Source organism: Herpailurus yagouaroundi, unplaced genomic scaffold (assembly GCF_014898765.1).
Source record: "Herpailurus yagouaroundi ecotype Mexico unplaced genomic scaffold, PumYag 205, whole genome shotgun sequence".
NCBI lineage: Eukaryota > Metazoa > Chordata > Mammalia > Carnivora > Felidae > Herpailurus > Herpailurus yagouaroundi.
Window position 1 is genome coordinate 1,409,452 of NW_024412436.1, and position 26,875 is coordinate 1,436,326.

General features: G+C 38.6%; 1 protein-coding gene across 12 annotated transcripts in view; it reads right to left on the reverse strand.

Moving 5' to 3' along the window:
• DNM3 (dynamin 3) overlaps positions 1 to 26,875 on the reverse strand; it is a 569,179-nt gene that overhangs the window by 334,274 nt on the left and 208,030 nt on the right. For all 12 annotated transcript variants that reach the window (XM_040451682.1, XM_040451678.1, XM_040451685.1 and 9 more), the window contains exons 8-12: positions 26,169 to 26,304; positions 23,817 to 23,884; positions 20,434 to 20,572; positions 8,236 to 8,322; positions 2,086 to 2,156 (exon numbers count right to left, since the gene is read on the reverse strand). In XM_040451682.1, the coding sequence (XP_040307616.1) occupies positions 2,086 to 2,156; positions 8,236 to 8,322; positions 20,434 to 20,572; positions 23,817 to 23,884; positions 26,169 to 26,304 (501 nt within the window). The remainder of the gene's footprint in view (positions 1 to 2,085; positions 2,157 to 8,235; positions 8,323 to 20,433; positions 20,573 to 23,816; positions 23,885 to 26,168; positions 26,305 to 26,875) is intronic.

Below are 26,875 nucleotides of genomic sequence, written 5' to 3' on the forward strand. Positions count from 1 at the left end.
GGGCAGTCACCTGGATTACAGAGAAACTGCATCAAAAGGCTGAATTTGAAAGTATTTACATTTGCAAAACTACATGCCTTTGAAAATTCAGTCCATATAATACTGTATTTGAACAGCTTCTGAGGTAGAAAATACTGAAATTTACTGGAGAAAATAAACACTGGACCATTTATGTTTAAAAATAAATAAAAGAGTAATCTAGGGGGAAATGGTTCCAGAAGACTATAGGGGTGAAATTTAAATCATAGTACTGATTACAAAACTTGTTCAAAAAAACGTGAATCCTTCCAAACTCATTATGATTTTTTTTTTACGTTTCCTCCTTAAATCAGGTACCACAACAGGGCAGCATTGCAACATCCTTTTCACTTTTAAGTTATGGTGTCAAGTTTACATCTACATCTGCTACATTTTCATAAGAACCTAACTGGCATTTGTAACCAATAAAAATCAATATTAAAGGCAGCATTCTCATTATTTCAAATGACTCAAGGGTTTGCTGTTCTTTTTGATTCCTCAAAGAAGCAAGTGAAGTAAGTGGAGAATGTGTCAGCATAACTTTTTACATGTGTTTCTCTCTACTTTTCAATTACTGGGCAAGCTCCTAAAAACAAAAAAAAAAAATTATTTTTCTTTTTCTTATATATTTTGCCCCTAGCAACTAGTGTAGAGCTTGGCACAGGCCACATGGAGTTCACAGACTATGCTGGAAACCGGGCAGAAATTCTCAGGTTCCCCCTCCAAGCCCAGGGATAGAGAAGCGTATCAGAGTCTCGATTTCTTCCCACCAGTGATTTCACAGAAGGAATTGAGCAGTACATATGGTGACAGCCACAGGGGTTAAAAGGGAGGGAAACAGGTCTGTGTGAAGTGCCTGTGGAGAAAATACCTATCTCAAAGCTGGAGTTGGTAGTGTGGCTAAAAAGACAACTGACCAAAGGAACATATTAATCACTGTGTTCTAACAACTTTACACACAGGTCACGGACAGAAAATAGTTGAGAAAAACTAATCTACCACACAATGGATGCAAAATATACATAAACCCTTGGTTAAGCCATCACAAGGACAGCCAAGTTTAGAATGAGACAATTGTCTGTTGGATAATTAGGCCTTTGCTCCCTAAAACATGTCTATAAATTATTCCTCAGGCCAATGTTTAGTTTACATCACATAATCTACATAGCGTTGCTTCTAAGTCAGAGTGTAATTAAATAAATTTGTTTTACATTCTGTGTTGTATTTCTTATTTGTCCTTATTCTTAAATATATGGTTCAAGTAACAGTACATAGGCCCCTTTGCCTTATATTTTATATAAAATAGATGTTTTATGTACCTGAAGTTGGAACCCTGTACATGCCCCAAATATATTTTAGAGTTAGAATCAAAATTCCTTAAAAGCAAAGAAAAACTTGTTCCACTAAAGGGCAGGAAAAATGGTGAATTCAGGGTCTTGAAAATGTCACATGATGAATAACCAACCCTGAATAACAAAGCATATCTACATGACAGTATCTGTGAATACAGCAATAGAATATTTGAATATAATAGAATACATGTAGATAGAATAGCAATATATAGACAAGTTTATATAAAGTGTACACAGTTTGTAGAAAAGAGAATGTTCATCTAAAAAGATTCCATCTAAGTTTACAAAGGAGAGTTTAAAAAAAAATAGGCCTCTGTATTCTGAATTAGAGATGATAAAATAGCTTGTATCCTGTGAATTGCATTTGATGTTTCAAATTTATGTGAGAAAGTGTTCCCAAACATATTTTAAATGTGCATCTGTTACTGCTTATCTATGAGAGTTCAAGTACAAACTGCAGATCACCATCCAAAAACAATGAATATCTAAGACACATATGACTTCACATGCTGCACAATGAAGGAGCCAACTACTTTATCGAGAAAACATGGCCTCATGGCCATGAGGCTCAGACCTCCTACATGGTTGACTCAGAGTTAATCCTGACACAGAATGTGCTCTCAAAAAGAGATATGGTTGTAGTAGGAAACTCACAATGTGTATTCTAGACAAACCATCAGGAGGAAAGCATGTGGCAATCAACTGTTTTACGTACTTTGCAAATCCAATGAAATCTTCGTGGTTGGTGTTGATGTAAGAGACTTGGATGTCAATCAGTAGCAGTACCTATAAGTTAAAGAGAAACCCTTCAGTGAAAACTGATTGTAAATATTCTTAAACACAAAACTGAGTAATTGCCTACAAATTATTTATCTTTATTTAATTCTTAAAAGGATGCTTCAGTTAAAGTGAGAAGTTGCATTAATTTTTTTCATTAGACTCACAATTTTTACTCTAAATTCAGAAATTAAAAATCTACATGAAAAGTCTGAGTCCCACATGAAGACAACATGTTTATAGTTTATAGGCATGGACTCTGCTAATTTAACACAGAATGCAGGATTATTCTAGTCCTCTAAAATGTAGGCATAATGTTCAAAAGAAGGATACATGTGTACCAATGACGGGCTGCTCAGAGCTTCCTGTTCCTGTAGGCACTATATATTAGCCATGAAATAACAATATTATCTCTTGTTTTTCCTCTTCTCTTCTACCTCTTTAAGCTCCTTCTAGGCAAGCAGGAGTAACATCTCATCAACCAATTCAAAAAGGCAATATACAAATAGAAAACTTCCTCAAGATCAACAGGCCTGGTTATCAAAGCAAAACTTCAGTCAGGTCTCTGCTAAAAGATCACTTCATTACAGGGATCCTCCCTACTATCTAAACTAGCACTCTGGGGGCGCCTGGTTGGCTCAGTCGGCCTGACTTGGGCTCAGGTGATGATTTTGCAGTTGATGAGTTCAAGCCCCATGTCAGGCTCTGTGTTGGCAGCTCAGAGCCTGGAGCCTGCTCCAGATTCTGTGTCTCCCTCTCTTTCTCCAGTTCCCCTGCTCATGCTTCTTCTGTCTCTCTCAAAAATAAATAAACATTTAAAAAAATTAAAAATAAATAAACCAGCACTCTGTTTGTACCTTATTATACCGCCTTATTTTCCTTTGTAGCACTACCGCTAGCTGACATAGTAAGTTTTTACTTATTCAGTGTACAGACCCCATCTGCTGTATCCATGCTCTATCCCCAGTGCCTTGAACTTCATGGACATTCAATCAAGATTTGTCAAGGAATGAACTGAATGCATGTTCCCATAAACGTGAAACATGAAAATGTTCTAATCATGAGATACTTAGAAACTTTAAGTCAGAGGTTTGGAAAGTCCCTCTGTAGAAAATATTCTTCAATAGGAGATAAGAGAGGGTAGAGCAACCAACAAGACACTGTAAGAGAGTTTTATCCCAGAGATACTCAAAACTGAGTTCCCTTCCTAAGTTTCCTTTTGTTCTCCCAACTGTGTGTCCCTTCTCTTTCTAGAATGCTTGTTAATAGGAAAAAAAAAATCCAGAAACCCTGCCTACATACCTCCAGAGCTCTGCACCTTGACTTTGTTGAACAAACTTTTGATAAACATGATGAGCATGTTCATGCCGCCTCCCTTCAATGAAGATGAATTTGAATGCATCAGAGCCCTCAGGATAACAGTTAACTGACCAGGTCTATGTAATGTTCCCCAGAGGGTACTTCCTCAGGAAAGGCTTACCAGATCCTCACCCTATACGCTCACCCCAAACCAGGTTAGATCATGCTAATACTGTCTTATAGACTATATATTGTATTATATTTTGTATGTATATTGCACCTTATACTTCTTATTTGTGGTATATACCACAAATGTAATTAATTCTTTGTGTATATTTATTTTGTTTGATGTTTTGCTTCCTCGCAAGACTGTAAGTAAGCTCAGGGTGCCCGGGTGGCTCAGCTGTTTCAGTGTCTGACTCTTGATATCGGCTGAGCTCATGATCTCGCAGTCATGGAACTGAGCCCTGCGTCAGGCTCCACGTTGGGAGTGGGGCCTGTTTAGGATTCTCTCTCTGCCTCTCTCTCTGCCCCTCCCCTGCTCTCTTTCTCAAAATAAATAAACATTTTTTAAAAAGACTGTAAGTAAGCTCCATGGAAGCAGGAGTTATATTTGTCTTGTTCACCTCTTATCCCCAGAACGTAGCATGATACACGTAGTAGGTGCCCAGTAAATATTTGTGGCTAGAAGTTGATAACTGTCTACCAGCCTTGAATAAGACTTTGCTTTAAAGGGAGCAATTTATTACCACATAATCAGTAAATGGCCGCTTACTGTTGTCTCTCTGTCACTACCCAATGCTATGGGCTCTGAGGGTTTGCTTTTATGGCTAATCTCAGCTGGTCGTCTTGCCGTGAATCCCAAGGGGACCTGGCCAAAAAAAATTAATGCATCACCCAAATCCATCCTTACTACCAAATATGAAGTCACGGTACAGGCACTATTAGGTCAGTAACGTCATACTTTTATGAAAAAGTTTCGTATCCTCAGATACAGTTTCATTTCTTATCCTAATGAACAAAACTCTAGAGTTAGGAGGGGTCATCATTATTACTCTGTCTGTGGTATTGCCTCTATTCTCCCGACAATAAAGCCAGATTCTGTTAAATGTTATACTCCCAAATCCATTTGGCCAGGAGTTTGCATCAATAAACCATAATGTTTAAGCACAAATAAATTGTTGCCGCCATAAAGAGCAAAATATCTACATAATTCTCAGCATTGCCCAAGGTTGTCACGAATATCTTGGCCGTTCATGCACATTAACTTGGACTGCAGTATAGGAAAAAAGTGGGAAAAAAAAATAAAAACTATGGCTGCTCTCATTCATATTCCTGGAAACTGGGAGTCTGTGTTCATCCTAGGAAAAGAGCCAGGTCGCATGTGGGGGATGAAAAGGAAAATAGTACATTTTTTTCTCATTTTTTCACTTTCTCAGAGTTTCTCACTGCCTTTTTACCCACAGTTATTGAATATTTAGTTAAAGAAAAAGTAAAGCTACCCCTGCTAGCAATAATCACCCACCAAGTCAGTCCCTTTAACATGCAATTACATGTGTGGAAGCACCTGGAATGATAGCAGGCACACATTTTAAAAAACCTATGTCTTAGAAAAAAGCTCACAGATTTATGGTTGTCTGTATGTTTAATATTGAAGAACTCCCCCCCACAAGGCTTCCAGAGCAGAGGTCAGTAATAATTTCTTAAAAACTTTTAAAACCTGGGGCTCCTGGGTGGCTCAGTCAGTTTAGCAACTGACTTTGACTCAGGTCATGATCTCAACCGCTTGTGGGTTTGAGCCCTGCACTGGGCTCTGTGCTGACAGCTCAGAGCCTGGAGCCTGTTTTGGATTCTGTGTCTCCCCCTCTCTCTGCCCCTCTTCCACCTCCCTCCCTCTCTCTCTCTCTCTATAAGAATAAAAAAAAAACAAGATTAAAATTAAAAAAATTTTTTTAACTAAAAAATAACTACAAGAACACCTCAAAGCATTTCTGGTACAAAGGCCTGGGAAAATGGGTCAGTCTCTGGCCAGCTACTTTGGAAGCATCATACAACCCAAAGCAGCACGGAGTTCGGAACTCAAACCCGAGATCTATGCAAACTGCTACCTTCACATGTCCAAGAACATGAATGTTTTCACCGCACAGGTCGTACTATAGGTGCCAAGCACCAGCTTCTTCAAGTGGTTGGCTGATGAACTGTCAGACTAGGACACCTGAGATGGCCACTTAGTAGAGACACCTGCTCCATCCCTTATCTCCCACTTGGGGAATGAAGTGATCACTACATCAGAGTTGCAGGTGAAAGACAATTTCTCTTAAAATCAGAAAAACGCAATTCTTTCTCACAGATACTAGGTACCACAGCTCTGTAGGAAAAACAATGAAAACAACTAAAATGAATGAAGAACTCAGAACTGCATTTGGATGCTTAATTTCATCCTCATAAAATTCCTATGAGTTAACTACCATTATTACCTCACTTTAAGATGAGGAAACTGCAGTATACGATGTCAAGCACCTTATTATTCGCACAGAAAATAATGGCAGAGGTGGAATTCCGACTCAGGCAGTCTGAACCTGAAGCCCACAATCTTAACAACAGTGCTAAGTTTGATTACATTGCTTCAGTAAAGCAAAACTCTGAAACAGGAAACATGAAGCTAACAACTGCTTAGATAGGAAAACAAAGGTAATTACGATAATAATTGTACTTCTTCAATATTGTTTTTACATAGGATCCCTAAGAGTTAAGTAGGATAATATTATCCTTTGAATTTTATAAAATATGGACACTAAATTAAAATTGTTATCTTATTGACTTAAGGTCAGGAGTACAGTTGATACTAGAACTTCAGTTTTCTTGGTCCAACTGCAGCCATGACATTAGATGTGTGGGGGAACTTCTGGTGTCAGGATTTTATATCTGGCCCCAGGCTTGATTTCACTGGCTCATGAGTTAACATCGATTTGTTTATCTCCACTAAGTCAGAAAGCCTATTTTCTCCTCTTTTTGGCTACTGTAGCTATCCAAGGGTGTGGAAGCTGGAAAACAAGTGAAAACTATGAATAATGGTTAATTAACTTTCAAAGCACAACGATAAAAAGTAGTAGCAATGAATCCCACAGCTCAAGCTGATAGTCAAGTTTTACTGAGTCACAAATATCCCAAACTACTGGGCCTCCATCCTGTCTCTTCACTTTCTCCTTCCACCCTCCCCACCCCGCCCCACCCCACCCCACCCCTACACGCACCCTCTGTGGCAGTTTGCCTGTGTCTCTCTCCCTGTGGTTTCTCTCTCTCTTCTATTTTGCCTTCTCCTTTTTCCCTGGCTTTCCCTCTCCGCCTTTCCAAAATCTTGGAATTCTAAGAGGCACAAAATCTTGGAATTCTAACTTAGAGAGACTTCTGAGATGACATAGACCAACATCCCAAAGCTGTACATGAGAAAACAACAGTCCTGAGAAGTGATTTCCACAAGAACATGCTGTTATTTTGTAGAGAACACATGGCCTGAGTCCAGTGTCCTCTACATGCTGTCACAGCTGTGTCCTGGAATTGAAGAGCATTTGAAAACCTTCATGCTTCCCATTATAACATTTTTGTAAATAACTAAGAATAAAATCCACCTAAATTTAAGAAGCTTTTACTATTTACACACAGTCCTTAGCTTTTTCTAATGAATTACCTTCGCATAAAATAACCTTTTGAAATAAAAGAGCTAAATAGGATTAGAAGATAATTTTAAGGTCACTCCTTACAAACCATATATATATATATATTTTTTTTTTTTTTTTTTGAGAGAGAGAGAGGACACACACACAGTGAGAGCGGGAGAGGGGCAGAGAGAGAGAGACAGACAGAGGGAGACAGAATCGGAGGCAGGCTCCAGGCTCTGAGCTGTCAGCACAGAGCCCAATGTGGGGCTCGAACCCATGTCATGACCTGAGCCGAAGTCAGATGCTTAACTGACTGAGCCGCCCAGGTGCCCTAAAAGAACTGTTCTTAAACATTTTTTTCTCTAATTATTTTTATGAAAATGAATGTAGATGAAGGTATACTGAAACTAGCACAGTTTAAACTTGTTGAAGAAGTGACAATGAGAATAATCTTTCTGGAAAGCAATCTGGCAATATGTATCAAAAAAAAATCTTAAAACCCTCTGTATATCTGTCAACCTAATTAGTTCACAGGATTCTGAGATTAAATAATAAAGACATTCATCACAGAATTGCTTGGGATAGCAGCAATAAGACAAACAAATAAACTGTTTAAACAGTTAGATACTTAAGTATCTAATCACAGGTTCCATGGATAAGTTGATGAATAGTTTTCTCCATTCACCTAGGGGGAAAAAGCTGACATTCTTCATGACATTTTAGGAATTTATGAATATCCTGATACCCATCTGTCGGCCCATTAAAAGCTAAGAACCTCTGCTTAAAGAAAACATGTGGAATGTTTCTGGATTATTGGCTTTCAGAGTGGAGTGTATACATGCCAGGGGTGCACATGACAATCCATGGGGCACCGAGAGTAAAAGTAATTCCTATTACTGTTTTCTAAATGTCATCCTTCAAAGCTTTTACACTCGTTTATATTCTCAACATACACAAGATGTTAGTATAGCAACACATGTATAAAATTCATAAATAAGTAAAAATAAACATATGTGGTTGTGTTCTTTCTTGCCATTCAGAGAAAGGCCAACTGTTGGAGACCACCAGACAGCCTTGGAGAACTGCCACTTCTGACAAAGACCCTGCCCAACAAGGAAGCCTCCCCTCACCTGGTCCTTTGTCTTCCCTTCTCGCTCGCGAATATGGTTGGCAACAATCCTTTCTGTTTCCTCGCAGAGTCTGGGGAAGTTTGCCAGCTGTTAAGAGAAACATCTGAGTTAATACACAAAAAGTTATACTGCAAAAAAAGAAGCAAAGATATGTTATCTTATAGAAGGTACATATTGCAAATCTAGAAGCGAAAGTAAAATATCCTAAATAAGAATGGCAGAGTGACAGAAAGGGCTCCACAAACAATAATCAAAATAACTACATTATCTGATAGGAAACACTTCAAAACCAGTAGAGAAATTCCCTGCAAAAACAAAAACAGAAATCCAAATACCATCTAGTACTATGCTCTACAGAGTTGGCACTTAATAAAGTTCAAAGATAAAGAAGATAGAAATGAGGATGAAAAAGAGAACAATGACTCACATTTAGAGAGTACTTACCATGTTCTAGGCTGTGTGCTTAACACCTCATGAGTTATCTCACTCAAAATCCACATCATAAAAGATAGATTTTATTATTAATTCCATTATATAGAGGATGAAAATGAAGCACAGAGAAGTTAAGCAACTTGCCCAAGAGTAAACAGCTCAGAATTGGTGGGCCTAGAATTCCAACCCAAGCCCTTGGGACTCCAGAGCCCATTGTCCTGTCCACTACTCTTTGAGAATGATTTATTCCATGAACCACAGAGGTCAATTTTTTTAAGTTTTAATTTATTTATCCTGAGAGAGAGAGAGAGAGTACACATGTGCATATGCACTTGAGTGGGAAGGGGAAGAGAGAGAGGGAAAGCGAGAATCCCAAGCAGGCTGCACGCTTTCAGAGCAGAGTCCGATGACAGGGGGCTTGATCTCACCAACTGTGAGATCATGACCTGAGCTGAAATCAAGAGTTGGACACTCAACTGATTGAGTCACCAGGCACCCTGACATAATTTTTTAAATTCTTCCCTAAGAGATATGTTTGCATGTACATACTTTTTGGCAAAACTATAGAAATAATACATTTCAATCACTTATCCCATCTAAATTATGCAGGTAATTGTCAAAAATTTAATTTGCAAAAAGGAATGAATTAATCATAGTTGTTTTCAATGTAAGAAAGAAGAAGAATGGGATTCTACGAGAATATTCAAGGAGGCCTAATCCAGAAGGACTTGGGTAAAGTTGTGTAGAACAGTTGTGGGGGAAATGAAGCTTTCCACGCCCCAGAACAGTGTGAAGGCAATGCGGGACAGGGACAATGAATGGTAAAAGAAGTAAAGAAAGATCAGAGCAGAGAGTGAGGAGGATGGTCTTATGGTGAAAGTAGAAAGGTAAACAGAGGTCAGATCAGAAGGATCCTTGCAGACCTGCAATGAATTTTGTCTCCTGAAGCAATTCAGATGAGAAATGCTGGTGACGTGTACTGGATAGCAGAAATAGAATGGAGAAAAGTGTGCAAATTCATGGCTTATGACAGGCAAATGCTGATTCAATGATCATTTAAAGCACCTGAAAATAATAATAATATCCCACAAAATAGGCAAAGGACATGATTTTATTAAAAAAGAAATTTAATGATCAATAGCAAAAGAAAAATATTAAACTGCATAAATGATCCAAGTAATGCAAAGAAAGATAATAACTCTCATGTTGTCAAATGGTTCTAATTATTTTTATGAGACTTAATCTAGATGAAGGTATACTGAAACTAGCAGTTTAAACTTGCTGAAAAAGCGACAATGAGAATAATCTTTCTGGAAAGCAATTTGGCAATATGTATCAAAAAAAATCTTAAAACCCTCTGTTTATCTGTCAACCTAATTATTTCACAGGATTCTGAGATAAAATAATAAGGACATTCATCACAGCATTGCTTGGGATAGCAACAATAAGATAAACAAATAAAACTATTTAAACCACCTAAATATGTAATGATATTAAATAAGTTAAGGTAGATCCACTAATGGGATATAATTACCTGTTCAAATAATATCCATTACCTAATTTTTTCCATTCTAATTTCTAAATAATATCTAAAAACATGGTAAAGTGTTTATGACAGTAAGTGAAGAAAATCAGACCACATATATATAAATGTGATTACACATAAGCATACACACATATACACGTAGTCATAGGCCACCATATACCCTTGATATCCTTCAAGGATACAATCCAAGATCTTACAAATCTCAAAATTCTTGGGTAATATTGTAGCACCTAACATGTCTCCTAATTTTTAAGCAGTTGGAACTAAACCTCCCTGAAATATAGCTGCCCCATGGTCAAACAAGGTCACTGCACACAGCAACTTTATAGTATGCATGATGCACATTAGTGTCTTAGCTAAACAACAAACTGTAATTCTTCATGGAACCATCATAATCACAAATCATAAATATTCAACCTCTAAGGCTGCAAGTCTACTGTCCACACACAGAAAAAGGTCTATAGAAATACTACAAAATGTTAATAGGAATAATCTCTTGGAATCATGGGTTATGCATAATTTCCATTTTTTTCTATCTACATCTCTACCTTCTCCAAATTTTTCTACAGTGACCATAGAGCATAGCATCATAATAAAAGCATAGAGACCTGTCTGCCTCGTTACTTTCAAAATTCACAGCCCAGTGTCTCTTCAGGAGATTACCAAACCATTACTCCCTTTTTGAAATCCTTAGCTGAATCCTGAGATGTATGGCTCATTTGGGGGATTATTTCATGAATAATTGAAGGCACAAATGAAACTTCCACTTCAAGTTTTGGAGACATTCCCCAGGAAAAGTCTATTATCCCAGCAGCCCTTTTATACTCTGAGAATATTGTAAGTTATTTTTTGTGATTCCCGTAAAAAGTTTTAAGCAGAGAAGAGATAGCTGATCAACACCAGTCGTTCTTCTTCACTAGTGCAAACCCGAGTGGTATATGTCACAGTCACCACTAGCCTGTCCTAGGCCACCAGAGCAACTGTTTCTCCTCTGCACTCAGAGCATCCCAAGCTAACGGCACACCTTTGCTTTTTGACAACAGCTGCACAAATATAGAATTGTCCTCCTGCAGAAAAGCGACAACACAAGGAATAGTGGTCTACTGAGAAGGAAAGTCACGCCTCTAACAGCATTTAGAAAATGGATGACAGCAGAAGGTTATTTTTAAAACACCAAGGAATGGCACTATAAATATTTTTTTTCAGAAACAAAATACTTGATAGCTGAAGGTTCCCAAGCTAGTATGCAGCCATCATTAAAGTCTTGAGAAAGGCCAAAATGACAAGAGTACTCCAAGAAGCAGAAACATCTAAGAACCCTCCCACTACTGGCCTTGTGGGGAGGATTGATTTTTTATGTGTGTGTATCTCCTGATCTTTCCAAACTTACTACCCATGGGCTTAACTTCACCAGGAAAGGAGCCCACCAGAGCCATAATTTGGTACCTACAACTGAGACAACTGGAAGTAAATGAGCCTAATTTCTAAGTGGAAGAAAAGGGAAAGAGAACACACTGTAAGAACCGCCCCCATGGAGGCAAAGGAGGAGAAATATTGAAGGAGACCCTAAGCAGTGCAGGACCTAGACATGGCTGGAAGGCAGTAATGAAGCTGGTATGGTTTCTATCTAGCTGGTTGATCTGGAAAGACTGTAGGAGTATAAAAATCAAAATGTTGGCTTGAATTGCTGGCTCTCAAATATAATACTCCAGTCCCAATTCTTCTCATAATATATAGAGGAAGAAGTTAAAAAAAAAAAAGTCCCACTCATATTCTGAATCATTTCTGATTTCTGATCAGGCTTTCTGCCACTCATTTCATTAGCTCATTCAATGGCAGTTCCTGCTCAGTTTGCATAACCCTTTTCTTTGTTTTAAAAAATACTTCACTCTGATTGCCCAGTTCAGTTCCTCACCTCTCTTCTAGGTCTCTTATTTAAGGCACAATGTTTCCTCAACCATATTAACCATTATAATTTCCTATCTCTTTTGCTCTGAATGCCAAATTGAAAGCTTGCATTTATAAGACTTTTATTTACTTTGTCAAATCATCAAAGTTGTAATTATGTATGCCAAAATAATATTGATTTAGAGGATACCATTTTTATGCATTTACTCCCCTATTAACTACTTAAATATTCTAGAAATGATTAATACAGAACAAGGAATTAAAGCTTTGCTATTGATTATATTAATTTTATATTCCTGAATTTATTTCACATCAGTCATTTATTTAACAAAGATTCATTGGGCAACTGCCATAAGCCAGCTCGACACTCAGTTTTTGTCAAACTACCTGATGTTAAAAACAGTCTTGAGTGGCAGGTTGACTATAAAGATATATTGTCACCCCAGAGAGAAATATTTTATAAAAATCAAGAGAAAACACATGAAAAATAAATGGCTAAACCTGCTCAGAGAAGACCTCAGAGGATCTGATGCTTAAAATCAAAACAGTGAAACTTCCAGACAGAGCAGGACATTAATCAAATGACAAATTATTTCTAAACAGCTTACTGTTTTGTTATTTTTAAATGTTTATTTATTTTTGAGAGAGAGAGAGAGAAAGAGACAGAGTTTGAACAGGGGAGGGGCAGACAGAAAGGGAGACATAGAATCTGAAGCAGGCTCCAGGCTCCGAGCTGTCAGCACAGAGCTCAACGTGGGGCTCAAACCCACACACTGCGAGATCATGACCTGAGCCGACGTTGGACGCTCAACCCACTGAGTCACCCAGGTGCCCCTAAACAGCTTATTGTTAAAATTACACTGAATAATCTTAAGTAATAAGGAATATCCAATGTGGAAACAATGCAGTATATATGAAGTAATTCTGAGAGAAAATTTTAGTTATGGTCTGAGAGAAAATAGCATCATATATTTTTTAATACAAAACATGTTTTAATAAAATTCAATATTTTAAGTGTTACTTATGGCAGCATTTAATTATTTTGGTGGCATTTCAATAAAAAATTTGCTTTTAAGCATGGACCACATTTTTCCCCTAAAGGAAAAAATATTACTTGAATGGCCTTTCTATGCAATAAAAGTTACACACTTATAAAATTTACTAACAATTGATTAATCAGACCATGAGAGCCATGCTATTAGGTTTCTCTTGGAACAGACACAGGATGAGGCAAGATTTCTACACCGTCAAGAGTAACTAGTTTGCTGCCTTAAGCAAAGACTCAGGTTATTAGGTAACCATCTGTTCATAGTTCCATACCAAACACAAACGGAGAAAATAAACTAAAGACCAGATCAATTTTTTTTTAATGCACATGATTGAGTTGATTGGTTTGGCTAACCTAAAGGTATGGACTCTGTTTTGATACAAAAGCTATAAACCTTCCAATGTTGGCCACTGAGTAACAGTAATGATTTTACTGCTTATGAAAGCATATAATAATTTTATTCCATTTCTGTGAATTAAAACCTGCCCCCAGTCCCTAGAAATCCTTTATTTGTTTATAGCATAACACTGGATTCATTCAGGAAAGGAGAAAATATTTATTTACTATTATGAAATAAGACATTTATTATGACAAAAGGTAAAACAGAAGCAGTAACATCTGCAAAGGTGAGAAACAATTCTAGTACAGAGGTCAAGAGATTGCACAAGTGTAAATGGGAAAATTTTTTTATCAAGTGTTCTGCATTTTAGAAGTGGCACATGGGAAGTCTTAGAAGACCTAAGTAAAGTTGTTAGAAGGGGAAGGGAGCCAGGTCCCATTGAGGTGGCCTTGGGTAAAGTGGTCAGAGAAAAAGAAATGCTGCTGGCCCTCCTTCTCCAAGTGGGCAAATCCCAAATCTCTACACCCCAGATACTTTCTACAATTGGTGCATAGGTGATAGAAGAATATGTAAGTTATACTGGTATGTTCTCACCATAACATTGCATCTAAGCAGAGAAATGAGAACTTCAATGTTAGCAAATGCTGAAGAATAAAAACAAAAGTCCAACCTTGAGTGAAATAAGGCTGAAAGATAATCAGAAGAGAGAGCCTCACGAAGTAATTCAGAGCACACCCAAACAGGAGCCCAGGGTGGGGCTGACACTGTCCCCAAACAACACCTGAAGATAATAATCAGATTTCCTTTCTTTCCAAGTTTATCTCTGATAGACGTATTAATGAACAGCTTAAAAAGAAAAATCAGGGTGCCTGGGTGGCTCACTCGAGCATCTGACTCTTGATTTCGGCTCAGGTCATGATCCCGGGTCATGGGATCGAGCCCCAGGTCACGCTCTGTGCTGAACATGGAGCCCACTTAAGATTCTCTCTCTCTCTCTCTCTCTCCCTCTGCCCTTCTCCCCCACTCATGCTCTTTCTCTCTCTCTCTAAAGTAAAAAGAAAAGAGAAAAACAGAAAAATCAAGGGGAAAAGCAGAAGCCAGGGCAAATTATAAATTAAGAATTATAAAGATCATAAATTCTTTAGTGAATTATGAGATGAAAAGGTGAAATTCCTGGAATATTATTCAGCCATTAAAAAGAGGGAAATCCTATCATTTGTGACAAGTTAGATGGACCTTGAGGGCAGGGGCTAAGCAAAATAAGTCATACAGAATCTGCATGATCACACTCATGGAATCTTGTAGAATCTAAAAAGCAATAATAACAACAACCAAGCTCATAGATACTGAGAACAGATTGGTGGTTGCCAGGAGCAAGGAGCGGGCAAAATGGGTGACAGTGTTCAAAAGGTACAAACTTATCGTTAAAAAATAAATAAATCCTGGGGATGTAATGTACAGCATGGTGACTATAGTTAATAATACTGTATGCATATTCGCAAATTGCTAAGAGAATAGATCTTTAAAGTTCTCATCACAAGAAAAAACTTTTTAATACTATGTGTGGTGATGGCTGTTGACTAGACCCAATGTGGTGATCATTTCACAGTGTATACAATATTGAATCATTATGTTATATACTGGGAACTAACAAAATATGTCCATTATGCCTCAATAAAATAGGTGGGGATGGGGTTAAAAACAAGTAACAATAACAAAACGGTGAAATTCCTATTCTTTAAAAGCCAAGTCCCAGGCCTGAATTCTCTACAATACCCAATGAGAGGTTCAAACTTTAATAATCAGCCTGATTTGAAACATGAGTTATGTGAGGCATCTATTATATGCAGAACATAGCAGTTTGTTAGACTGACAGCCAACTGGCAGAGAAGGTGAAAAGTGAGTCTTTTTGTTCATAGAAAACCACAGCAGATCTATCCAGACCTAAAAGAGCCCTATCTGAGCATGATGCTTTGCAGCTATCCTCCTTCAACCTATAGACTTTCATGGAAGGTAATCAAGTAGCTACCTCAGTCAAACTCATCATTATCTGCCACATCAATAAGACATGATTCACTTATTCTTTCAATTATTCATTCAATAATTATTATTGAAAATCTGGCTGTTTTAAGATTGTGAATAGAGTGCTGAATAAACCAAATCCCTACTCCCATGGAGCTTATATTCTCAAAGTCCCTTTATTGTCCAACAACAAGAAAAACAAAAGATATACATAGTATAATTCACGTGGTCATACGTGCCACAAAGAAAAATGAAGTTTGGTATGTAGATGAAGACTTACGTGTATGTGTGTGTATGTCTCCGTTTTGAAGGAAGGCATGTACAACTGTAGATAGGAGAATCTGAGAAAGACTGATTAAATGGCATTTGAGGAGAGACTTGAAAGGAAGCCGGGGGTGACCTGCACAAGTATCTTGAGGCAGAGCATTTCCAACACTGAGAATGAGAAGTACAAAGGCCCTGCCATCATATCCCCTTGACATGTTGAAGAAACGAGGAGACCAGTGTAGCTGGAATGGACCAAGGGAGGGGAAAGTGGGAGGAGCTTAGAGGTGAAAAGGAATAAGATCATGTAGGCCTTGAAAGCCATGCTAAGGACTTTAGATTCACCTGATTAGTTATGTGTACTCAAAGCAAGATATTGAGTCACCTAACATGCCACAAAATTCAGCATTTCTTCTAATAGCACTTTTTAATGAAAAAATTTTCCTTATATTTCTAACAGCCAACTAATGCATCTTTTCTATTTCCTTGCAAAGCTTTTCTTTTTTTTTCTTTTTTTTTTTTTCCTTTTTCTGAACAGGGAAAAAAAAAAATCAATTAATTGGTATGATGGCAATCCAAGAATGTGGTTTCCCAAGAGGCCAATAAATGGCACAGTTGCTAAACTGTGGTTAAAAAAACAAGATGTTCCTCTCAGTGCTTCCTGAAAGAAACTCAGGACCCTGCAATGGTGCACTGGAGAATTGGGGGTAAAGAAAAGCAGCTGAGAGCTAATACCCACAAGAAAAATTCTGAAATTGACACGTCTCTGGAGTGAAGCCAAACACTCATAAAGCTCTAATGTTCTTGTCTTGTCCTCCAGTGGCCCAGAGACAACAGTGAGAAAATACACAAGACTGCATTTCCCCAGGTTAGAAGTCTAGCTTTGTGTTTTGTTACTTGAACACACATAAATCCCATGTTTTCCACTGATGTTTATTTATGTGGCTTAAGAAAAAAATTAAGTATTTTACACATAAGACATGCAACATGAGAAACGTTGTAAATGAAAATACTGTTTTAAGAATACATGTGAATATATACATTCACAATACAGCTAGAGTAACTATGCCTTTCAGATGGCCTGGAGAAGTCTTGCTTTACTCCTACTATTCCAGTGAAAGTATTAATAGCTCCCCCTTTCAATCTCAAAAGAGTCCTATGTTGGATGATAAATAATATAATCACATTATCTATGGCTCATATTCAAAGGGGTCAAGTAATAAAGCCAGGTATCCTCAACTTTAATCAAGATTATTTTGCTTGTAAAAGAACTTGAAAGTAGACATAACAAGGGCAAAAGTCAAGAACATCAAAATGAGAAATAAGGAAAAGAAAACCTGCTCAAATTTTATCATTCAAAAAGGAATGACTAGGGGGGCCTGGGTGGCTCAGTTGGTGGCTGAAGTCGGATGACTTCAGCTCAGGTCATGATCTCGTGGTTTGTGGGTTCGCACCCCGTGTCAGGTTCTGTGCTGATAGCTCAGAGCCTGGAGGCTGCCTCGGATTCTGTGTCTCCCTCTCCCTTTGTCCCTCCCCTGTTTGTGCTCTCGTGCTCTCTCTCTCTCTCTCAAAAATACATAAACACAAAAAGTTTAACAAAAATAAAAATAGAAGTCATAACTAAAATATTCTTTTAAAGTACAGATTTCTTTAGCATCAGGATAACTTTAGAATATCTAAAATTTTTTGTAAGTTTACTTATTTGTTTTGAGAGACAGAGTGCACATGTGCAATTGGGAGAGGGGCAGAGAGAGAGAGAGAGAGAGAGAGAGAGAGAGAGAGAGAGAGAAAATCCCAAGCAGGCTCCACAGTGTCAGTGCAGACCCCAATGCAAGGGCTTGATCTCACGACCATGAGATCATGACCTGAGCCAAAATCAACTTGCTTACTGACTGAGCCACCCAGGTGCCCCTAGAATATCTCAATTCTTAATTTATAAAGTATTTATAGAGTGTCTCTTCTGTAGGGTTAGTCATTATATTAGATACCAAGAATAAGAAGATAAGACATAGCTCTTTTTTATTATTATTTTTTTACATTTATTTATTTTGAGAGAGAGAGAGAGCAGGGGAGGCGCAGAGAGAAAGGGAAGGAGGGAGGGAGAGGAGGGGGGGGGGAGAGAGAGAGAAGAGAGAGAGAGAGAGAGAATGACTATCCCAAGCAGGCTCCACAACAGTGGTGTTGAGTCCTACATGGGGCTTCAACTCAGGAACCATGAGATCATGACCTGAGCTGAAACCAAGAGTTGCACACCTAACCAACTGAGCCACTCAGGCACCGACATAGCTCTTTTTTAAAAGGAGTTTAGAACCAACAGGAGGAGATTATAGGTTATTTAGGTTATTTACCCAAACAAATAAATTATAAACAGCTACAATCCCATATCATAAATGCTCTGATAAAAGTAAACATAGGGTGTCAAGTGAAGCACTGAAAAGTGAACAAGGATGGAGATCAGGGGAGGATTCACAGAGGCCGTACAAGATTTTTTAGGAAAATGATGATGATTGAGCTGGATCATAAAAAATAAGAGGGGATGGAAGGTGAAGACAAGAGGAAAAGGAGACATTCAAAACAAAGGGAATCACATGTGCAAATGGTAAAGGCATGAAAAATCTGTGAAAATGGTGCAAATCACTTAGAATGGCAGAAGCAAGCACAAAGTGACAACGGATATAGCTAAAGAAGGATTCAGAGATCAGATGTGAAACTAAAAACAACCATAAATGGGGCGCCTGGGTGGCACAGTCGGTTAAGCGTCCGACTTCAGCCAGGTCACGATCTCCCGGTCCGTGAGTTCGAGCCCCGCGTCAGGCTCTGGGCTGATGGCTCGGAGCCTGGAGCCTGTTTCCGATTCTGTGTCTCCCTCTCTCTCTGCCCCTCCCCCGTTCATGCTCTGTCTCTCTCTGTCCCAAAAATAAATAAATAAACGTTGAAAAAAATTAAAAAAAATAATAATAATAAAATAAAATAAAATAAAATAAAATAAAATAAAATAAAATAAAAACAACCATAAATGATTTGAAATTTATTCTCAAGATATAAGGAGCCATTGCATAATTTTGAGGGAATGGGCAAAATAGATGCATTTTAGAAGGGCTACTTTCACAGCAGTGGGGAGGATGAATTTGATGGAGCCCAGACTGGAGGTGGAAAAACCAGTTAGGAGTCGTCTGGAGTAATTTAGTTTAAAAAATATCTGCGGGGACATAAGTAGGAAGAGTGTAATGGCAGCAGACTGTGGAGTAGATGGTTTCAGTAAAGAGGCTTGAGCTGAAGCTATAGATTTAAGGATCAACATTTTAAGTGGTAGGTGAGCTATGGGAGATATGATCTGGCAGGGAGAAAGGACAGTGCAAAGAGAAGAAAGCCAGGAGCAAGCTCTGTGTGACTCTAGTGTTCAGAGGCAGGAAAAGTGGATAAACTCCTGAAGGAGATGGAGGAGGGATCATGAGAAAGATGAAGAGAACCCATGAGAATGGGGTGTCAGCTTCAAAAAGAGGGTAGAATACAGCACCAGGAATGAGTATGCGTTACATCTGGCAATCAGGCTTCTGGTTGATCTTTGCCATAATTACTCAATAGAGTGGTGGCATGGAAGCCACATTTTAGAGGGTTATGGATTAACTGGAGATAAGAAAATAAAGATAGCAAGCATAGACTACTTTTTTCCCCAAGAAGGTTGGACATGAAGAAAAGGAGAATAAGGTAGTAAAGGTAGTAAATAGGCTTTGTTATTGTTGTTACTACTTTTAACAGTAAAAGATTATTGAAATATTGTTTTTAATGTGATGCAGAAAGTCATGAAATAGAAGAAATCCAGCACAATTCCTCCACGTTCCTAAGTGAGGAGTCCCCTGGCGAAGAGTGTCTCCCTCACCATTCTACATCATAGATTCAATAAATATCACAAGGTAGAGAATATTGGATGCTACTAAAATGACCATTTATAGATTAGCCACCATTTACTGAGCACTTGCTATGGTTAATCAATACGCAAAGTGCCCCATGGGTTTGAGGCATCATCTTGTTTAATTCTCATGGAGGTGGTAGTATTATTATCATCACCCTCATTTCACAAATAAATTAACAAGACTATAAGGGATTAAGTATGATACTCAAGGTCACATAGAAAGTAAATAGCAGAGCCAGGATCTGAATCTAGGCACCTGGACCTCAGAGCCTGAGGTCTTAACTACTACACCACATTGCTGCTTCCCAGAATGTCCAGGTTCAAGTGGTATTCATTTACAATTCAGAAGAATTTTTTCATTGATATACACAATGTCAATAATTCCCTTCTCTGGCATTATCCCCATCTACACACGGTAAGAAAAATTAGAGCATTCACCTAATTATTCTAAAGTGATGTTTACCTGTTTAAGACAACGAGGGAAAAAAATAGCTGACTTAAATATACTCTTCCTGGCTTCGGCAAACCTATCGGACATGGGTGATAGAAGACAATATCTCTGCCAATCAATCATGAAAGCAATTCCCACTCAGTACTTTTCACATTCCTTCCTCTTGGACAAACACAACGAAGTGAGGGTCAGGAAAAGAGAGGCACGTAGCAGGATAGGAAAGATGGATAAACCAAATAGTTACTTGTTGGAAAGTTAAATAATTCAAACTTACTTTTTTGGTACACTTCTTGACGGTATTGATTAATTCTTGTATTACCAGATCTACACTCTTCAAGGACGGTCCTTTAAGCTTTACAATTTGTTTTTTGACTATTGCTTCAAATGCCATGTCTGGAGTAAACAACCCCGTCCTGAATGTAAGGAATAAAGCAGCACATTAGATTTTTTTAAATTGAGTAATATCCAGTACTTTTTTGAAAAAGGTTTCAATTGGCATGCCACCTAAAGCAAGCATGTAATGCCCAAGTTTGAAAGTTACATAGTGATTTATTCTATAGACAGTATCATTTGTAATAACATTTTCAATACTACAATTCCTTAATAAATCCCAATCTATAGATGACTAGCATTACCTAAAAACAGTTTCCAAAATGTTTTCATGGACTCTAATAATACGACTTCTAACTAACACTTGACTGTAATTTGTCTCATCTCACAGTTTCACAGCAATAAAAAGCACTGCTACAATAAAAATGGTCCTAAATTTACATTTCTATTCCTAAAGTATTCCAAAAGCAACCCTCTCTTGCCCTTCAGAGAGCAGAAAATAATCCTCACTTTGTGAACGCTGAAATGGTAGCGTTCCTGACTATGCAATCTATTCTTCCTAGGAGAGCTGTATTATAGTGAGCTCAGTGGTTCCCAGTCTGAGGTCCTGGGGTGCTAGAGGAAAAGGAAGACAGTTAAGTGGAACAACTTTGGGACACAGAATGCCTAAATCATGAATTTACAAAAATAACAAATGATAACCAAAATAGCAAGTATCTTTTCACTTAGCTGGAATTAATTCAAATTGGTGTCCTAACAATGCTTTTGTCATGCTCTTCTCACTTCTTCTTTGATTAACTTCTCCTCCTTGACCACTCAGTTCTGTGGTACCTCTTTTGGGAAATTTAACACTTCCCCTTACAGCAGCTTTATACTGCCCCTCCTAACCATTTACTTAGCACCCTATGTTCGCCTCTATTTCTAACTATAGTGATCATATTATACAGTAATTTGAAATCTCTCCACGTTGGACATAGAATAAAATCCACACCGTTTGGTCTAATATTAAACATTTCCCCCGTCTGACCCTGATTTTCCATTGCAGTTATTTGCCTCCACCCTTTCATGCACCCTACGTTCCAGCCAAACCCAACCATTTGCCTTTCCACAAACATATTCATACCAACGTTTCCTGTCTTTGCCTTCGTCCGTGATGTTCATTTCACCCTCCCCACAATTTCAGCCTGTCCCGAATCCCACCTGTGCTTCAAAGCCCAGATCAAAAGCAACCACTTCCTACAGCTTGCCTTCTCCAGTCCTGCCACTGACAAGGCCTTCCTTCTCTGAACCCCAGCATCCCATTTGGCACTGCAGTGGTCTGAGCACACACAGTCCCATTACTACACGGGTAGGCAGGACATTAATGCATTTATCTTTGTTTGCCCCACAAGGGCTGTCTTCTTCCCTTGCTCGCCATCGGCACACGGCGCTTGCAGAACAAAGAAGGACCCACAGGTCTGCAGTGGACAAAGATGGCTTCTATTCAAATGTCTAACAGAATCAACTGGAAACAAAACTTGTCAAATGAAGTGTATTTAAGAGGCTAAATAATCATGCCATCGGTGTGTCTTATTCTCAGGACACTGTGTACTTCTTATCATCCTATAGGCAAATTAACTCCAGAATAATAACAATCTCTCCTTTTGGTATGTAAGTAAATCAGAAATTTTCAAAACAGAATTACTGAGCTTTTGCAGTTACATTCAACAGAAATGTATGTGGTAAGGAGTTTGGGGGTTTTTGTTTTGTTTTATTTATTTTGAGAGAGACAGAGCACATGCGTGCACACAGGGGAGGGGAAGAGAGAGACAGACAGACAGACACTGTCCCAAGTGGGCTCCACGCTGAAAGCGCAGAGCCCAACATAGGGCTCAGTCTCACTACCGTGAGATCATGGATGACCTGAGCCGAAATCAAGAGCTGGACACTTAACCAACCGAGCCACCCAGGCGCCCCTGGTAAGGAGTTTTAAAAGCCAAGTAAAAGTACTATGTCTTACTTTTACAGTAAAGTAAGTATGAAAATACTTCATGACCCAAAACATGTGATTTGGTTTCACTGCACCTAGCAGATTGACATTTTCGGATACCAGCTCTGCCCAGCTCAAGAGTAAGACATAGTTTCCATACCAAATGCATTCTAGATTTGAGCGAGACAGAATAGAGTTAATAGGGAACTTAGAAATCCTGTTGATAGTAACAGAAAAATACTGGATTTGGTTATAGAATGTTTTCTCCCTTTTATTTTGTGAATGCATATTTACCTATCCTATTTGCAACTTTTAGAGATGTCTGAATTTTAAAATGATAAATAATTCAAATGTCATAACTCCTTTTACATGTACACTCAGCGTCAAGCTTTGCCCTCTCAGGCTCTGTTCCCAAAATAGTCTCAACTCAACCCTGTGGCAGAAGCTGAGCTACAGCTGCCAATAGACAGGGGACACCTGCTTCACAGGAGATCATCTATGAAGTAGGCATCCTAAGTTCAATACCTTAAATTCAGGACACTTACTATATGTGCCATTAAATTTTGTTTAGCCTTCTGTACATGAACTCAAGAAATGTGTGTTTTGAGTTTCTTTAAAGAAACTAAATGAGAATAATCCCGTTGCATACAAGGGAAACTTCCACACAAGGTACAAGCTCTACTCCCAGCCTCAGATCCTACCATGCTCCTGTCTACATCCCTGACTCCAGTCAAAAAGCAGGCCCTCTGCTCCATAACTCCACAATGCGCTTTACCACCTCTATGCCTCTGTTCACAATAGTCCTCCCACTTTCAGTACTTTCTTTAATCCTCCTGCCGCGACAATCTCCATACTCTCAGGTTTTACACACACGCACGTGTAAACACACAGCACACCGTTGCCTGTTGAAATCATTCTTGTTCTCTAAACAGGCAAGGTTCCACTCAAAAGTCACCACTCTTCGTTAATCTTTCCCAATCTTACTCTACAGCTCCAGCCGAAATGTATCTGTCCTGTCTCTGTGTACGTAACGATTACTTCTGAGCATGTCAGGCCTCCTTCCCCAACATGCCAGGCTCTGGAGAACAAGATCTTGCTCGTTGGTAAAATCCGTGTGCAGAGCACAATGCTGTGAGTGCAGAAAGCATTTCTGCTTTTTTAACTGAAAAGTCTTCTTTTGTGAGTATGACAATACAGGAAATTAGCACGAAACTCAAACCAGAGTGTCTTATTTCTTACTCCCACCTCTGTATTCTACTCTGCTCAGATGATGAAAAGGCTACTTCACTAGCCATTTATAAACATTAACTTTCTCTTAGTAGCTTGAACTGAAGACAAGGGAAATGTGAATTACTTGCCTGATACCATGTATGTTTTTGATTGCATAGCTTATTTCTCTTCGTAATTCTTTCTCATTGAACTCCATCTGCAGAAGCAAAATGAGCCACAGTTAAAACACTTAATTCCTTTGAATAATATTGTTGAATATTAAAATATGAGGATAACTTGAATTAGTTATTAATAAATGTATACTATGTCTTTCCTAACCTAAACCCAGATGGTCAAAACATCTGTTTATATAAAGTTCAAGGCAACATAGAGCATTGGAGATTTCTGAGAGTTTTAGTGCAGTGGATTTTAACTCTCTTATAGATAGGAGTACTATGCATAAAAGATGCCTTCTGCACATAAATCTGGCCATTCATTTGAAATATACAATACTTCATTCTTTTGCTGAATGTAGTAAATGTATGCACAGACAAATGCATAAATAAGTGTCACCTGACATGCAACAGCAGTCCAGCTGTGCTGAGATTAACAATGACTGTCTTTTCTCCCTGGCCATTTTAACCACCTGCATTCAAGGCCTCTTTACAAGAGGAAATTAATAATATTTTACCAATCCAATGCAGGACAGATTGCTGCATAAAAATTTCCCAGAAGCTTTAGGTACTTTAAATTTACTTGGAATTAGGATCAAAGTGTCATCCCTAAAAGGGATATCAGCACATTGGTTCAGCCTTTTACTTCTCAGATTTGGCTTCTCCAGCCTGTCTATCCATTTCCCCCCTCACACTTTATACCACAGAACGATAAATTGCTTTAGTTCCCTACCCACACCCTGTGGCCCACAGCTCAGCCTTTACCGTTCCTCCCTTCTGTCTGGAACAATTCCAGCCCCGAACCTTCTCCTGCTTCACTAGTTGCTCATCCTTCTAAACTCAGCTCAGAAGCCAGGCTCCGTCATGCACTCACACAGGGATTCAGGTCCGTAGGCTGTGTTTCCATAGCACCTTGTACTGAAGTTTATCACTTTACTTAGCACATTTTAACGAAACTATTTACCCATTTCCCTCCCACACCAAGATATAAGCACCCTCCTCTGTATGTGAAGCAAGGAGCATAGTCTCTAAAACTATTCAGCAGCCTATTGGGCAATCCAAACTAAACATATCCAAAATAAAATTCTTGGTTCATACCTCTACACAAACTCAGCTTTTATTCAGTTTCCCTCATCAGATGGGCACTAACATTTGCTGTTGTGCAAGCCAAAACCTTAGGGGTCATCCTGAATCTTCTCTTTCTTGCATCTCCCGTATCAATCCAAGCCCTACTGACCCTACCACCAAAATCACAAATCCATCCACGTCTCTCTATCCTCTCTTCTGGAGCATTTTGACTATGAAGCTAAGAAGATTAAGTTTCAGGGCTTGTCTCTTGCATAAGCACCTTCCAAGACCCTGTGCCTGTGTATTTATAATTTTGTATTCTTCTTCTTCAACATCCCCCCCCAAAAAAAAAACCTGTATAAACGTTAGGCCCCACAGAAAGTGGATTCCTCCTGCTCTGGCTGTACTGGTGAACTTACCTTACTTGTCTCCCTGAATCAACTCTTGCCCCTTTACAATCCAGCCTGCAAAGTATTCCTTTCAAAATCATCAACCAAATAGGGTCCACCTTTTCTTAAAACGCTCCCCTAATTTCTCACTGTTAAATGTAAATGCCTCACTGCAACCTGGAAGGCCCTACGTAAACTGGGAGCTTCCTTCCTCTGAATCCATGGCATACCCGCTCCCCTTCCTCAGCTCTGCCCGAGCTTCATCTATTCCTTACCCACTGTACAGACGCTTGCTTTAGGGCCTCATCCTCGGCTGCTTGCCTTGAATGACCCTCTTCCCCGAGATCCTTACAGCTGACCTCTTCATCCCATTCTGATCATGCTTTCAGTGTCCCCTACTCAGAGAGACCTTGCCTGAAACATCCCATCAAAAGTGGCTCACCCAACCCCTCTCTCTAACATTATGTTACATAATAACACTTGATGCTTTCTTACCTTGCCTATCTGTAAAAATTTTCTGCCACTCCCCACCAGACAGTGCCTCTGTCTCGATCACTGGCATCGAGAATTTTGGCACAGAATAGGTGCTCAAGAAATATTTTTAAATTAATTAAACAAATAAATATCATAGGAACTCAATTAGTACTTGTTGAAATACGTTGAAATGCTGCTAGATCCCATTAAATACAATCAGAACCATCAGTAAGAAAATACTTCCCTCCTAAATTTCATCACCTGAGTATGGAGATTTTTGTTCAAAAAACTCTCTTAGTCCCATATCACTCACATAACATTTTACGAATAGTTATATAGAATAGAACATGGAAACGAAATGAAGTGAAAGGGAAAAAAAATAATATTTGGTACAAACCTTTACTATCTCAAAAGGAAAGCGTTCATGGAAAATACGGTTAATTTTAGCCCCTCCTGAGAGCTCCAGCGTATCTACTTGATCCCCTGACCCTTCAATTCTCTTCTCGAAATCCACAGCAAATTGCTGAACCATCCTATAATTGTAAAAGAGAAATAAATTCAAGTTAAAGTTATAAGGCTTTGCATTTCTCATTCCAATTTGCTGTGGTTATCCCTTAGAGTCCTTTTCCTAGTGTTCTTAGTGGCACCTACTGGCAGAATGATCCCTGCACTCAAAAATGTAACTATATGAAATACATGCTATCAAAATTTATTTGAGGTGTATAATTAAAATATATATCTTAAATATCTATGTCATTAGATGCATTCTGTCCAATTAGCTGAAATCATAAAATGATATTTAAAAATACTTAAGTATACTTAAAATACTTAAGAATTTAAGTTAAACAATAAAACTGCATAGAAGAATCAAAATGAATCACACTCATCTAATGTCCTAACTGCTCCAGCTGAGCCCCCTCATTACCCTGTGAGCTACTCTCTTCCCCGCCCCGCCCCCAGGATCACAGACCTCTCGAAGCCAGAACAATGCAAATTTGTGACCACCATCCCCTCCACAACTAGCTCTAGCCTTGTTTTTCAATGATTCCCCACATTTTAATAATAAAAGTAAAACTCCTGAAGTCATCACCCAAGATTCTCCGT